We start from the raw sequence: 15,041 nt of genomic DNA, 5'->3' as shown, positions 1-15,041 counted from the left end.
CTCAGGGAGACGCTCAGACGCAGAGCGAACACAGCCAGGGTCTCAAATCCCCTTCCAGCGTCTCCCCCTCAGACCTGCAGGCGCCCAGCCCCGCCCCCAGCCTCCCCTCCGGGGATGGAGCTCTGCATATGAAAGAGGAGCCTCACAAACCCTGACCTTCCCCGCGTCTTCACCTAGAACTCCCAGATTTCAAACCGGGCAGATATCAGAGGAGAACGCGGGACCTCAAAGCAGAGGCTGATTAAAGGGCCCCGCTTCCCAAGATGCGCCACTCCTGTCAAAACAAACTCTGCCGTGTTTTGAAATGCTCACGGTGTTTGAAACATGTTCATTAGATATGAAAAAGGCAAAGATTTCACATGAAGGGGAGGCCGCATCTGTGGGCTGCATTCTTCCCCGAATGGTGGTTTTGAAAATGGCTGGGAAACCGGGTGTGGGTGCTGACATGCATCCCCCGGGCGGGCCGGGAGGCCTGGGCGCCATCCTGACGGCAGAGGAGCTGCGCCCCAGCCAGGTCTGAACCCACTGCAACCACTGGTGAGCAGAGAACTGGACCGCTGTCTCAGCCTCGTCTCCCCATCGGCGGAACACGGGGTGAACTCATGGTCCTCGGGGTCCTCTCTGCCACACTTTGGAGCCTCGGTCTCCCTCTCTGGAAAATGGGGATAGTTCAACCTCCTGGCACACAGACATGCAGGCAGAAGGGCTCTGGGAAGGCTCTGCTGCTACCACAGACCCCGCGGGGTGGAGGGGGGGTGAGGGGAGTGGACTGAGGAAAGGAGGGCTGGGGGTGGCCAAGAGGGCAGAACAAAGGAGCAGGTGAGGACCAGATTCCTCCTCTGTCCTGCACGAGACCCCAGCCTGTGAAACTCCCTCCCCGCTGCCCCCAACGTCAATCAGGCCTCACGTCCTGAGGGGGTTCCCCTCCCATCTGGCCCTCTGGCCGCTGCCCTAGCAGCTCCGCCTCACCTGGACGACTGGCGGCTTAGCCCCCCGCTGTCCTGCCCATTCCCACCCGTCCCACACCCCAAGGCAGGGGCCACGTCCCTGCCCCTAAGGCCGACTGGCTCCTCATCCCTCAAGAGAGAAAAGCCGGGTCCTCAGCCTGGCATTCGAGGCCTCTCCAAACTCTCCCCGCTCCCCCCAACGCTGGATCTCTGGGCAGCAACGCACACACACACGCACACGCACACCCCTACAGGCTCACCTGTGCCGCCACTTGTTATCAAGTTCTCCTTAAATTAATTACCAGCTGACCCCATGCCAGGCTATACTTGGCCCTCTGGAGAAGCACCGGTGTTGAAAAAACATTGCACTTTTATCAGCGTTGACTTGATTCCAGATTGTTATATCTGCCTATTTTTAGTTCCCACATGGAACATCTCTAACAGATGTGAGAGTCAGGTAGCACGATTCTGCGATTCTACGCAGGACCCTGTGTTTTCCAGGTATCAGGGGCTCATCCAAGGTGGCTCAGGGAGCCTTGGACGGAAACCCTGGCGTGGCCATGCCTTGCCCGCCACGTGGCTCTGGCTGGAGCACCACCCACCTGGCATCATAAAGGTGCTCGCCTCACTGCACCTGGGATTCCTCCCCTGTTAACCGGCTGTGATAATTCCCACCCCCAGGGCGGCTGGAGCACTAAACAAGGTACCACCTGGGACATGATTATTAGAACAGTGCTTCGTTCCTGGTGAAGATGCTAAATGGATTCCCCCCCAGGCTGTAAGCTCCAGAGCGCAGGGGCCTTCCGGGTGAGCAGCCCAAACCTTAGAGTGAGTGAATGAACAAGCTGTGGTTTGCATCCTAGGCCCGGGTCGATTCCTCATTGGCCGTCCCCTTGAGCCCTTCCCTTTCGTCCCTGCCACCAGCTCATCTTGTTCTAACGGTTTGTGTCCCTGAAAATGCCAGGGATGCGGCAGACAAGCCAGGAGCCACTCACCAGCCACAGGTGATTTCCCCCCCCGCCAGGTGTCAGCACTTAGAACCTGGACTCCACCTACTGAAGCAGGTTTTCTGGGCCAGTTGTTCCCAGGTGTCCTGGGCTGCCAGGACGAAGCAGGAGGTCGCCAGGGACACATCTGCATGATGCTCTGAGCCCACACTGATGGGGTCCCCGGGGCGCCTGGCCGTGGGCACACTCACGGGGGCGATGTCGTGACAGGAGGGGCTCAATCCTCCTTCCCTGTGGCCCAGGACAAGCCCCAGGTCCCACACGGCCCACAGCTATGAGGTTGGGTGGGCTTCCCCCCAGGGCGCTGTCAGTGTTCCCCACCCAGAGAGCTCACTGGGCCCCAAGCCCACTTCCCAGCAGGTGCCGTGGAGAGCTGCTGACCCTCCAAGGGCTCCAGTCCCTGCCTGCCCAGGGACCACAGGGATGTGGCAGCGCCTCTCTGAGCCTCAGTTCCGTCATCTGTCAAATGAAGATATAAGCCTTATGGGGATAACGCTTTAAGAAGCAACACGTTTTTCAAACATCCTTTAAGCCTTGTCTTCTTTGTTAACCCACCTCCTTGGCGAGTTCAGTGACTATAGAAAATGGAAGTAAAGGGCAGCCCTGGGATGGGGTGAGGCAGCTCCAGGCCCCCAGTGGCCCCCGGGCTCCTCGTGCACAGCTGAGTCACGGAGCCCAGCACTGTGCCTGCACACAGTGGGCCCGCAGGAGACGGTTCCACCTGCCCTCACCCAGCACCACCCTGGGACTGTCGGTCTCCCCACCGGTCTGGGGGCCCCCTGAGAGCAGGGAAGGCTGCATCCTCTCATGTCCCCATAACCTCACATCTCAGGCCCAGCCCAGGGCCAGGGCGTTCGGCTCGGGGAAGGGAGGAGGGATTTATGCCCTATGGCCAGGCCAGGGCTCAGCGGCCTGGGAAAGCCAGCATGCCCTGACTGCAGGTACCTGACAGGCGTTGCCCCCAACCGGACCTGTTCCCCCATCCCCCCGAGAGGCAGCGTGGAGCCCTGCACGGGCCTGGGTGTGAGCCTGCCTTACCTCCCACCCCAGATCCCAGCCCGAGGCTGCCCTGTCTCCTCTGCGGAGCAGGAAGGGCCTTGCTCTCCCAGCCCCACAATTTGTCTTGCAGCTGCTGCCGTTGCTTGGAGCGAGACACTTGCTTGTAGCTTGTGAGCTGTGTGTAGGCAAATCTTTCATTTTTCTTTCATTATGCCGGCGTGTACTGTCACTTAATTTTTATGTATGCAATCCTTCCTGACAAATATGATCTGCTGCCTGGTAATTCGTCTGACGCTCATTCTGTTCCGCGCTCTAATTACGGCTCCTATTCCTGACACCGAAGCAGCCGCTCTGCCACCGCTGGGTACCGCACCTGTCAGCCCGGCCATGGCATGACTAATGCCCTTTCATGCCAGCCTCGTGTTAGCAAATACAGAGGCGGGGAGGGGGCTGGGGGAGGAGGAGGCAGGAGGAGATGGGATGTGCATAAGCCCTGACGTGGGTCAGCAGCCTCCGGAGACAAGGTGGCTGCCGGGGCAACGTGTCTGCCACCAGGGCATCCCCACACAGTAGGTGCGCAGAGATGCAACGGACGCATAACTCCTACCCACGCACAGGGTATGGAGGAGCCTCTGTCCCCCAAATCCTTCCCGCATCACGACGCAACTGCAATTAGTTCAATCTCCTCCGCCACCAAACGTGTGTGCAAGACTTAGCTGTGTGCAGAACCTCGCTATGGAAAGGGGGTCTTTCTCCTGTGTCTTGGAGACCTCAGGCCCTGGGCTTTGGCTCTGCACTGTTGCCGTCATGGGGCCTGGCCCTCGGTTCTCAGTTCTGGCAGCAGGGCATTGCCGAGACCATGCGGGCCTCTCAGCTCGGTGGGCAAACGGCCCCAGGAGGGCTCCTTCCACCCACCACGCGGCCCGACAGCCACTCAGAGGCCTCGGGAAGAGCCAGGCTTACCCGGGCGGCCTTTTCCCAAGTTCCAATTCCTTCTCATTAATATAATAAGTGCACCAGTCCAAGTCAATAAACTCACGCTGTCGGACGAGCCCGAATTTCTGCCCGTTCCTAATGATGTGATCTTAACCAGCTCTGACGAGTGCCGCAGTCTTTTCCCCAGCGGGACGGAGGAGGGCTGGGGCCTGACTGACAGGGGACAGGAGGCAGTGGCTTTAACTCTGCTCTTTTGACGGTTTCCCTTGAATTTCTGGCCTTTTTGAAGCTCTTAAACCAGAGGGGTAAACGGTCCCAAACTGACAAGACACACTGATTTTCCCAAAGAGAAGGGTCTGAGGGGAGCAGGAAAGACACAGTTTCCTCCCAGGAACGGGGAGTTGGTGGCTGAGTTCCCGAGGGAGGTCCTTCCAGGACCCTTGACCCTGGTCTCCTGGAAGAAGCATGCGCCCTGCACCGGGAGGCCTGCATTTGGGTCCTGGCTCTGCTGCCACATGACTCAGAAGAATCACTCAAGTTCCTTGGGTTTTAGATTCCTCATCAGCACAAAGGAAGGATTCCACAGACCCTCACATCTGTTTGAGGCATGAATGAAGTGTCACGAACTCACGGGTTGGCGGGTCCTTGAACATCCTTTCATTCTGACCTAAGGGAAGAGCCATGACACGCCAGCTGCTAAGGAGGACGGGCCAGGGGTCCTCCGGGGTCAGATGGGGACGAGGGTTTCAAAACAACCACACACACACACACACACACACACACATGTTCCCAGCTGGGAGCTGCTGATCTCTGAGTTAGCATGTTTCTCCAGATTGTGTGCTACACCCTGAGAGCCTCCAGCCATCAGGACCTGTATGAACAGTGACAGTTTCCACCAGGAAAGTGTGTCTTCCAGAAAGCACCTCCGCCGTCACCAGAAGACGCTGTGTGTCTCCCGGCATGCCGCAGGCTCTCGGGGACGGGGAGACACGAGACGCACTGGCTGGGCCGTGGAGTGCGGGGCAGATGAGTGGAGAACAGAGCGGTTTTCAAGGGGCCAGGCCTGTGGACGCGGCAGCGCACGGGGAGGGGAGCCTCATGCACCGTCCCCTCAAACGCCACCCCAAAGAGCCAGGAATCGCTCAGGGAAAGGGGAGATGCCCCTACACCCCTCCCCATCATGAAACGTTCCCCCATGGCCCTGGTCATAGCACATAGGGGACCCTACTTCTGTGTTCCACTGGGGACTTTGCTGGTTTCTAATTAAATGTCATTCTAATTAAATGTAAAATTCTCCATGGGTCCAAGTTTTGCATTCACTCACGTATCCGGATTCCGAAGCTGGGCAGTGCTTAACGTGACCCAAAACACACATGTGATCTCCAAGTCTCCTCCGGCATCTGGCCCTCAGCGCTCCCGCACTCCTGGGATGGCGCCTGCCCACTGAGCTTAGCATTCAAGGCCCCGCCCGCCTTCCTTGCCACCCAAGGTCCCTCGACCCTGATACCTCATCCCTTCCCCCATGCCCCGCCAGCTCCTATTCACTCCCCACAGCTCAGCTAGAAAGTCACCTCTACCGGGTGAGCACTTGGCCCCCACAGCTTTGAAACTGCCTATTTAAAAGCCAAAAACTGGAACAGCCCAAACGTCCGCCAGCAGGAGGAACAGCCCGCGTGGGTGAATGAAGTGTTGAGAACTCATGGGTTGGCGGGTCCTTGAACATCCTTTCATTCTGACCTAACAGAAGAACCACGACGCACCAGCTGCTAAGGAGGCCGGGCCAGGGGTCCTCCGGGGTCAGATGGGGACGAGGGTTTCAAAACAACCACACACACACACTCACACACGATGGGATACCACGCAGCAACGAGAAAGACGGCATGGCTGCCGGTGCGACCGCAGAGCCGCGTCTCCCCACCCCCTAAAGCGTGAGTGCGTGAGGACGCAGGGGAGCCCCACCCTGGGCTCCTCGGGGCCTTGTTTGCTCCCCTCTGGTCACTGTTCTGAAGAAGAATGTCTGGGGTTCAACAAGGCATTCTGCTGCACTAACTAACCAAAGGCACCATGGGGACAGGGTCCGCACCTCCCCATGTCATCCAGGACCCTGCGGGTGGTTGGGCGTGGACGGGCCCCTTACCTAGGGAGTGGGCCGCGGTGGTCTCAGAGCTGAAGAAGCGGCCCAGGCCGAGGTCACCGAGCTTCACGATGCCCGTGGCTGTGATGAACACGTTGGCAGGCTTGATGTCTGCAGGGGAAGGACAGGGGTTGGTGTGGGATCAGAGGTGGGGATGGCTGGGGAGGGGCAGGACAGAGGAGGAGGCCTGGGGGTGGGTGGAGGGGAGGGCCCTTCAGGCGATGGGGGCTCAACCGCCAGTCCTGCTCCCTCAGGGCGAGGCCCCAGCCCTGCCTCTGCCCAGCTGTGGACCTTGAGAAACGTAGCCTCAGTTTCCTCATCTGTGAAATGGGTCTAACTTTACTACGTCACAGGGCTGCTGTGAGGTCTAGGAGGGCAGGGATTTTTGTGTTCGTTTCCTCTTTTACAGCTAGAGCAGGCACTCAGAAAATTTGTGTAACAGATGAAGGAGGCGCCCAGGGAGGTAACCTGTGCTGTTCCCCAGTGACTAGGGCAGTGCCTCGCATACAGCAGACACTGATAAATGCAGGTGGAATGAATGTATGGAGGAATCAGTGAAGTCATCTACGTGACTCCTTCCAGCAGGCTCCTTCCTCACAGTTCAGGATGATGTCAACTTTCAGAAACACTTACCTCCTCTGCCCAGCCAACTCCTACTAAGACTTCAAAGCCCATATTAAAGTTCCCTTTTCCAGGATGCTTTCCTTGCCCTCCCAGGCAGAGCTGGTGGCAATACTGGAACTGGCCATGACTGGGTCACCTCCCTCCCAGTCTCTCCCCCCAACCCTTGCTGCGGCCCCCTCTGTGCTGGCTCCAGGCTGGTGTTGGGGGCTGGAGATTATGTGCCGAGCATGGTCCCTGTCCTTGGGGTCCATGTAACTACACAGTATTTGGTGCTCCCACCATGGGGGGCCCCTGACAGGGGCAAGAGCCACGGGTGTACATTCGAGTCTGGGGCCTCACACGTCCATTCTCTGACCCCATAAGGACAGGCAAGATGCTGGACACCCACCGGATGGGGAATACAAAGTGGTCCAACTTCCACATGGCTGTCCCTTGAGGAGCCCGGAGCTGAGGGGAAAGCTGCGTCCTGGGGTCCAGCCTCCCTGCTGGCTCTGGGCCCCGAGGCCCCGGCGGGCCGGCACGTACCTCGGTGCATCACCCGGCGGGAGTGCATGTGTTCCACGGCGCTGCACAGCTGCACAAAGTACTTCCACACTGTCCTCTCGGGAATGAGCCGCTTCTGCTTCTTGAAATACTGCGGTGGGGGAGACAGACACATGGACAGGCCTGGGTGATGGGCCGAGAGGGAGGGCAGCTGTAGGGTACTGGCCCTGTCCTATCCAGAGTGGTCATCTGTCCACCGCCAGCACCAGCGTCGGGCTCCCTGAGGGCAGGGCAGACCTTGCCCAAAGCGGATGTTCTGGACGGCTTTGCTGAAGGAATGCCTGGACCACATCTTCTTTTTTTTTTTTTTTTTTTTTTTATATATTTATTTATTTAGGCTGTGCCGGGTCTTAGTTGTGGCACGCAGGATCTTCGTTGCGGCATGCATGTGGGATCTAGTTTCGCGACCAAGGATTGAACCTGAGCCCCCTGCATTGGGAGCGTGGAGTCTTACCCACTGGACCACCAGGGAAGTCCCCCCGGACCACATTTTGAAGGCTACTCTCAGTCACCCTTTCCCTGGAATCTCCTGGACACGCATCCATCGCCTCCCACTGCCCGACAGGGAGTCCCCTGCAGGAGTGACTAGCGTGGACTCTCTGCCCTGGCCCTGGTCTGGCCCAGGATGGGGGCACCCAAGACATGCTTGGTGGTTAAATCACAGCTCCCCTCCTTGGAGCCAGCAAACCTCAGCATACATAACCATTAACAAGCATGCCAAGAACCTCAAGGAAGTGGGCTTGACATTCTCAAATGGACCCCCTCAGTTTCGAAAGGCAAAACCTACTTTGTTGCCTGGAAAATCATACTTAATGCTCCAGAAAAAAACAAACCAAAATACCAAAAGCCACCCAGGCTGCACTGAGGGAGCTGTAAGTAACCAAAGGTCCTGGAAGAAGTAAACTGGGAACATGCCCTCGTCCACTGTTCAGATCAGCATCCCTCTGGGGGATCTCCTGTGAGCCAGGCCTGTGTGGGTCGGGGGGCACGACTCACACACCGGTAACTTGGAACCAGGTTTTTGTTCACTTCAGAGCAAACTTCTTTTTCCAAAGCAGCCATGGGGGAAGCCTTGGCCCCTTTGTCAGGGCAGCCGAGCTGGCACAGGGAAGACGGGGACCCAGGACACACTCCCAGCCTGGGATGGGGCATGGGGTAGAAGGCGGGACCCGAGCTAACCTCTGCTAGGCACATGCCACGTGCAGTGTCTGTGCTGGGCCCCACACAGGGATGACTGCACCCATCTCACAGATGAGGAAACTGAGGGCCACATGGGAGCCAGTAAGGGGCAGAGTCACAACAGCTCAACCCCAGGCCTCCCACTGAGGAAACCCAAGTTCTTAACCCACTTCTAAAGACACCAGTAACCCTGATGAAGGATCAAGGTCAGAGAGGTTCAGGAACTTGCCAAGGGTCACCCAGCAGGGGCGGCAGAGCTGGGATTGGATGTGGGCACCTCCAACATTGGGACAGTCACAGCGGGAAGCCCCTGGCCTGGCACTACAACCCCAAGAGGCTCTTCAAGGCTCCATTCTGGGAGGAGGCCTCATGTGTGATCTGCCCCAGGGTCCTGGCACGGACCCCCCAGCACAGGACCCCCATCCCTCCCGGGCCATCCCAGACCGCTGCGGTGGGCCGGGCTGGGGTGTTATTTATGCCATGATGTTAGCTAATCCTCATTAGGGCATTTAAGTGGGGACGTGCATGGCTGTGAGCGGTGACTTTCTAAATGTCACGTCCTATCGGTGTGTGTGACATTTAGCAGGAAGGCACAGAGTCTCTGGTGGGTTCTGGGGTGGCAGCAGCTCCCGGCTTCACCATCCATCGTAAATAATGCCGGCACCATGGCCCTGGTGGTGTTGCTTGGCCCCTGAGGCTGGGGGCCCTAGGGACTCAGGGTCTGTTGGCCAGTGGCCTCCCAGGCCAGACCTTGGTATGGCCCCAGACTGAGCCCTGGCAAGGCCCCTGTTCCCCTCAAAACCCAGAGGCGGCTAGAGAGTGGGAAAGGCCAGAGAAACTGAGCTGCTACCAGGCCACAGGCACTGTGCTGGGTGCATTACAGACAGAGAAACTGAGGCACAGGGACCCGTCCAAGGTCATCCAGCAGGTGTATCTGACTCTGGGCCCAGGGTCTTTCTACTGCCTTGCCCTGCCTGTCCCGCCTGCTGGGGACAGCACCCAGCCAGGCTCTGCGGGTGAAGGGCCACAGCGGGGGGAACAGGCTCAGGGAGGGGCAGGGAAGGGTGAGGGGTCCTGTGACCGAGGGAGGGGAGGTGCCAGGCCAGGTGAGGAGGAGGGTTCCCGGGCCAGGAGGGCCTGAGGCGCCCAGAAGCCAGGCCACTGCCCCAGAAACCCAGGGGGTGAGTGACCGACTTGAACCCTGAGCCAGGGTTGGCCCCAGGGAAGCCAGGGAAGGGGCACGTGGTGAAGGGAAGGCACCCCACCCCAGGCCAGGCACAAAGGGTGCTGGACACCCACGTGCCTCCCTGCTGTCTCTCCTGGCTGGAAGGAGCTTGCATCCGGGTCCTGCAGTTCCCACACGGCCGTCCCCTGTGAGGCCCCCGGGACAGGGGTGGAAACTGAGGTTCAGGGAGGGGAGGGATTTGTAATTTGCCCGGCACCCCCTACCCCACTGTCTGACCCCAGCCCCACTCCATGGACTGAGAGGCTGTGAGGGGGTCTGGGGTCCACTGGGGCTGACAGGGTGCAGCACCCTCACCACAGGCCATATTCCAGGGTCTTTCCTCCCGCTGTTCTCCCCCCAGCCCCGCCCCTCCCTCCACTGGGCATCCAGTCATTCTTCCAGAACACAAAGCTGATCATGTTTACTCTGCCCCACGTGTCTCAGGAAGCTTCTTGCTGACCTCGGGGCAAGGTTTCAAATCCTAAGCCTGCACATGAGGCCCTGGTTGGTCCGACCACCCTCCGCCTCACGCTCTCCACCCCTCCCCTTGCCCAGTGCTCTCCTGGACCAAAGTACTTTGTGGATCCCTGGGTTTCCATCCTTTTGGGCTCTGGCACAAGCTGTTCTGCCTCTGGGCTGTGGGTATCCCCTCATGGGTCTCTGCTCATGTGTCACCTCCTCCAGGAAGCCTTCCCTGGCTCCCACAGACCCTGAACTTGGCTTGTTCATGGCAGCTCGTGACTGCTCGTTCACAGCCCTGTCCTCCCATTAGAAGGTGAGCTCCCTGAGGGCACTGCCCCGCCAGCAGCACCCCTAGGTCTCAGCATGGGGGCGGGCACACGGTGGGTGCTGGATGCATGTGTGTTCTGTGAGAGAATGACATGGGAAGGAGAAACAAAGTGGGGAGGGGGTGGGGGGGAGAGGAGGAAGTAAGACGTGATATAGCACATCTGTTTCCACTAGGGATCTGTGTGGAGATTAACATCCCTGCAAATGCATTAATATGTCAACGAAAATATAAAAACAGGTGATAACAGCTCAAGTAATGCCGCTTCCCAGAGACGCCCGTATTCCTAGGAGCCAAATTTCAGAAGAGCAGGCGCCGAGCAATTAACTGCTCAATCCCCAGTGCCTGGTGGGAAAGGCAGAGAATCCATGTCTGGCCCCGTTTGCAAGTGTGGCTGAGAGCAGGGCTGGGGCTTGAGCGTGGCCCAGCCTGGCTCACGGACAGGGAGGCGATGCAACCCCAGGACAGCGGCCTGTGGATGAGGGTCAAGCCAGCAGGGGAGTGAGAACCTTGAGGAAGGAGCAATGAGTGAAGCTGAGAGCTCAGGCCCGGGGGTCCCATTTAGAGGCTGTGCTGCCTCAAGCAGGTTACTAAACCTCTCTGAGCTTTGCTATTTAAGGATAGTGTGGACTTGGTGAGTGATGCATGTGCTCAGCACGGCTGTGGCCCGCAGTAGGTGCCCCATCAGTGGAGCCGTGATGGTCCCCGAGTCCAGACTCAGGCGGACCTGGTCCTGGGCCCAAGGAGGTGGGGCAAGGGGGGCGGGGCAGTTTGGGGACTGCTTGTGGGACTTGGCAAGTTGCCCAACCTCTCCGAGACCCCCCCAGCCTCAGCCATTATATGGGAAGGAAGATGCCTCTCCAGGGCTGGAGGGGCCTCAGGAAGGTCACCTGGGGGATGACGTCCACTGGAGGGCCCTAGGCCAGGAAGTAGAGACCTGGGCCAGAGGCACCGGTCTGTGCCCACGTGCGGGATCCTCAGGCAAGTCTTTCAGCCTCTCTGGGCTGTTTTCCCTTCTATAAAATGAGCCAGTTGGACCCACAAGACACTTTCCCAGATTCCATGAGCTGGGGTCCGACCTACATGGGGTTCTGTCCCCATCCCTCTGCAAGGCAGAAGTGCCCCACGAGCCACTGCCCATAGCTGGCCTTCTCCCAGCAAGTGGGGATGGGGCCCGAGGGGGGCCGCCGCTGAGGCCTGTGAGCATCGGCAAGCGGGGCTGAGTGTCCCCGAGCGGCCACCTCTGCCTGAGGCCAGGGCAGTGAAGAACTCGGCCCGAGGAGGGGCCAGATGACCCGGGCAGCCCCAGACCCGGCCCTCCCACCAGGCACCCTCACCTTGATCATCTGCGAGAGGTCGCCCGCGTCTGCCAGCTCTAGCACAATGTTCAGCTCGTTGTCCTCAATGAACGAGTCCAAATACTTGATGATGTTTGGATGGTTCAGTTGCTGTCCGAAGAGAGAAAAAGAGGGAGCAGGGAGCCACTGAGAGACGGTACAGCTGGAGAGGTGGGGTATCTGGGGGGAAAGGCCTGCGCTTGGGAGTCAGGCAGACCTGGGTGACACTGAGAAAGCCATGTTGCATCCCCGGGCCTCAGTTTCCTCCTCTGTAGAATGAACATAATGTTTTGGAGAGAAGTTGTGAAGATCACAGGGGCTGATACCCTTGAAATGTCTAACATGGTGACTGCACAGAGCTAAGACTCACTAGACACTTGTGGAAATGACCCTCCTCTTCCTCCTTTCCCTCCTCCTCCTCATCACCACCCAGGCCCCTCTAGGGTAGGGCCAGGCCCCCACTGCTCCGTCGCTGCACTCCGTAGAGCACTTAGAAGTGTCCGTCTCCTTCCTTCTTCCTTCCCACTTCCTCAGTTTCTGACCCACTCTTTGTGAAATCTTGAAACAAAAATCATTCCCGGTGTGAGAGCTGCCCTGAGTGCGGTGCTCAGTGCCAGAGCCCTGCCTCTGGCCTGACCACCGTCGCCCGTGTGTTCTCCAGACAGGACAGCACCCCACTGACTGCAAGTCAGCCCCTGCCTGGCTATCAGGAGACCCTGGCAACTGCTTATAACTGAAACTGTTTACACCAAAATGATTCCAGGATCTGGGGAAGGCACAGGGGACTCAAATATTCTGCCACGGTATGGTCGCCTGTCCACAGGGGCTCCTGTCCAGAGGCCACTTGAAAGCACATTTTCCCAAAGGCCCAGAAGGTTGCTGGGCGAGGGACGTGCATCTATGCTGCATGCCGCCCTGCACCCAGTCTTGGCTTCTGAAATGAGGGGAACGTCGGCAGACATCACACAGCCACACATCCGCCTCTTGTTCTCTCCCTAAGCCAGCCCTGGAGGCTCCTACAGGGCTCGCCTTCCTGCCCCACGCCTGGCAGCCTCTCACTGGTCCTGGCATGAACAGTATGAACGATGTCGCCCGGCGGCCCCTCCGAGAACCGTGTTTCCCTCTGTTTTGTAGGAAACACCTCGTGCCCTGGCACATCCTGTTGACCTCCACGGGCAGGCCGGGGAGGTGGGTCAAGTTCCGGAAAGGGGCTGGCCTTGGGGCAGAGGTTATAACCATGGCAACGAGGGCTGCCTCTGACCAGACGCTACACTGAGTCCTTCCAACGCATCTTCTCACTAATTCCACCAACACCTCTGAAGACGCAGCACTGCTGTCACCACCCCCTTTGACAAATGAGGAAACTGAGGCCCCAAGTGGTCAGCAGCCTGCCCACAGCCCCACAGCTAGTGAGCAAGGGGTGGGTCTGCCTCCGAAGCCCACGGCCGACCGCACTTGGCGGCACTGCAGCCTGCGGGAGGGTCAGAACGCCCTCCCCCAGGCAGGCCGGGTTCACGCCACCTGGGGCGGCCTCACTAAAGGGGCTGTGGTCACACACTTCTGCACCCAGGAACCAAACAGGCTGGCTCAGTGTGCACACGCGTACAGTTCCTCACTCGTGTGAGTAGTACACATGTTCTTGGCCGTAAGTGGGGAGACAGGGGTGGGTGATCATGACAGCCGTTCCCCAGGGCTGGGTAATCAGTTCCCAGCATCACAACCAGGTCCCAAAGTTGACCATTTCGTAAAACTTTAAACATGTTATTTGAAGGGTATTTTTGGACCTGTGATAGCTACAAGCCTCCCGCCTCCAGCCTTGCCCCCGAGACTCATCGTGGCCAGGGGCCACCCCAGCGAGCGCTCACAACTCCCATCTGGCCACGGCCCTTTGCTTGCAGCCACTACAGGGCCCCCCTCTTGTTCCCATGTTCAAGTCTCACATCCTGAGTGTGGCATTCAAGGCCACTACAATCTGCCCCCCGCTTCCACACTGAATCCTAAGCCTGGGGATTAGGGCGGGATCCCCAGGAGAGAGCAGCCCTTAGACCAGGCTTGGTCTAGTCCAGAAAGTTCTGTTATCTCTGACTCTCAGGAGGCCAGTGGGGAAGCCAGCGGGGAGGGGGAAAGGAACGACTACAGACACCACCACCATCCCTCGCCTTAGATGGGCCCCTGCACATCTGTCCTTCACACGACCCTGTCCTGTCAGCCCAGCTCTGGTTGAACCAAGGACTTCCGCCCACAGAGGAGCGGGCACACCAGCTACCCCCTGGGGAGACCCATCCCCAGCTGTGCCTCTTCCTTATGGGAGATCTGGCAAGAGCCCAACAGGCTGACAACTCAGGGGCCCTGGGCCCCTCCAGCAGCCAGAACCCAGGGCCATGTGCTTGGCTGTTAATTCTACCCAGCGCCCCAGGCTGGCTTTGCTGAGTCTCCCCAACAGAGAGCATCTCCTGATGGGAGCAAGAGGATGGGAGAGAAGAAAAGAGAACACACTGTGGCTGAACATTCAAACGTGCGTGTCACCACATGGAAATACAAGAATACGAGGATGAGAGGAAACACAGGATGAGACAGAGAGGGAGACAGAGACAGACAAACTGAAGTTCAACCCAACGCCCACCCTCGTTCCTTCCCCAGTAGCCTGGTCCACGGGCTGCCACATCCAGGATCCACGTGGGACAAGGACAGCCAGTCTGGGGGCAGCATGAGGACTGGGCAGAGGTGAGGCGGGGTCCCGGCCAGGCCACAGGAAAACAAACAAGCTGCTGTTCCCCCACCAGGTATGTCATTTCTGAATCTAACGGGCTGAGGGCTGTGATGGACGTGATGCGGCCCAGACTGGCCCAAGGAAGTGAGGGGCCCCCGCTCGGCCCAGGGCACTCACCTTCAGGAGGCCGATCTCCTTGACACAGTCCTGCCGGGCCTTGGCGTCCATCATCTCAAATATCTTGGGTGAGAGGAAACAGAGAAAGAGTGGTTAAAATCCAGCACCCCCGGAGGGGGCACGAGGCCCAGGACCCCAGTCCGGGTTCTCCCACCTCCTCGCCGAGGGAACCCTGTAAGGACAACTGTTCGGATTACTGGGTGCCTACCACGTGCCAGGTGCTGTGCTGACCAATTTCCACCAAATCATCACGGCAATTCCCATGAGGCAGGAGTTATTGTCGCCTACTTACAGAGGAGGAGACTGAGGTCCAGAGAAGTCCAGTGACTTGCTGAGGTCATGCACTGGTAAGTGGCAGGAAACACGCTTGGAGCCTCAGTCTTCACGTCTGTAAATGGGGCCAACAGCCTGACCTCACAGGACAGTCGTGTGGACT

The 15,041-nt window shown here is 58.7% G+C and overlaps 1 protein-coding gene across 3 annotated transcripts in view; it reads right to left on the bottom strand.

Moving 5' to 3' along the window:
- Positions 1 to 15,041, bottom strand: part of NEK6 (NIMA related kinase 6) — an 85,063-nt gene that overhangs the window by 16,345 nt on the left and 53,677 nt on the right. For all 3 annotated transcript variants that reach the window (XM_057548119.1, XM_007194696.3, XM_007194697.3), the window contains exons 4-7: positions 14,606 to 14,668; positions 11,719 to 11,829; positions 7,173 to 7,281; positions 6,027 to 6,134 (exon numbers count right to left, since the gene is read on the bottom strand). In XM_057548119.1, the coding sequence (XP_057404102.1) occupies positions 6,027 to 6,134; positions 7,173 to 7,281; positions 11,719 to 11,829; positions 14,606 to 14,668 (391 nt within the window). The remainder of the gene's footprint in view (positions 1 to 6,026; positions 6,135 to 7,172; positions 7,282 to 11,718; positions 11,830 to 14,605; positions 14,669 to 15,041) is intronic.

Source organism: Balaenoptera acutorostrata, chromosome 6, assembly GCF_949987535.1.
Source record: "Balaenoptera acutorostrata chromosome 6, mBalAcu1.1, whole genome shotgun sequence".
Lineage (NCBI taxonomy): Eukaryota > Metazoa > Chordata > Mammalia > Artiodactyla > Balaenopteridae > Balaenoptera > Balaenoptera acutorostrata.
The sequence above is the reverse complement of the archived record's forward strand: the minus strand, read 5'-3'. Positions and strand labels throughout refer to the sequence as shown.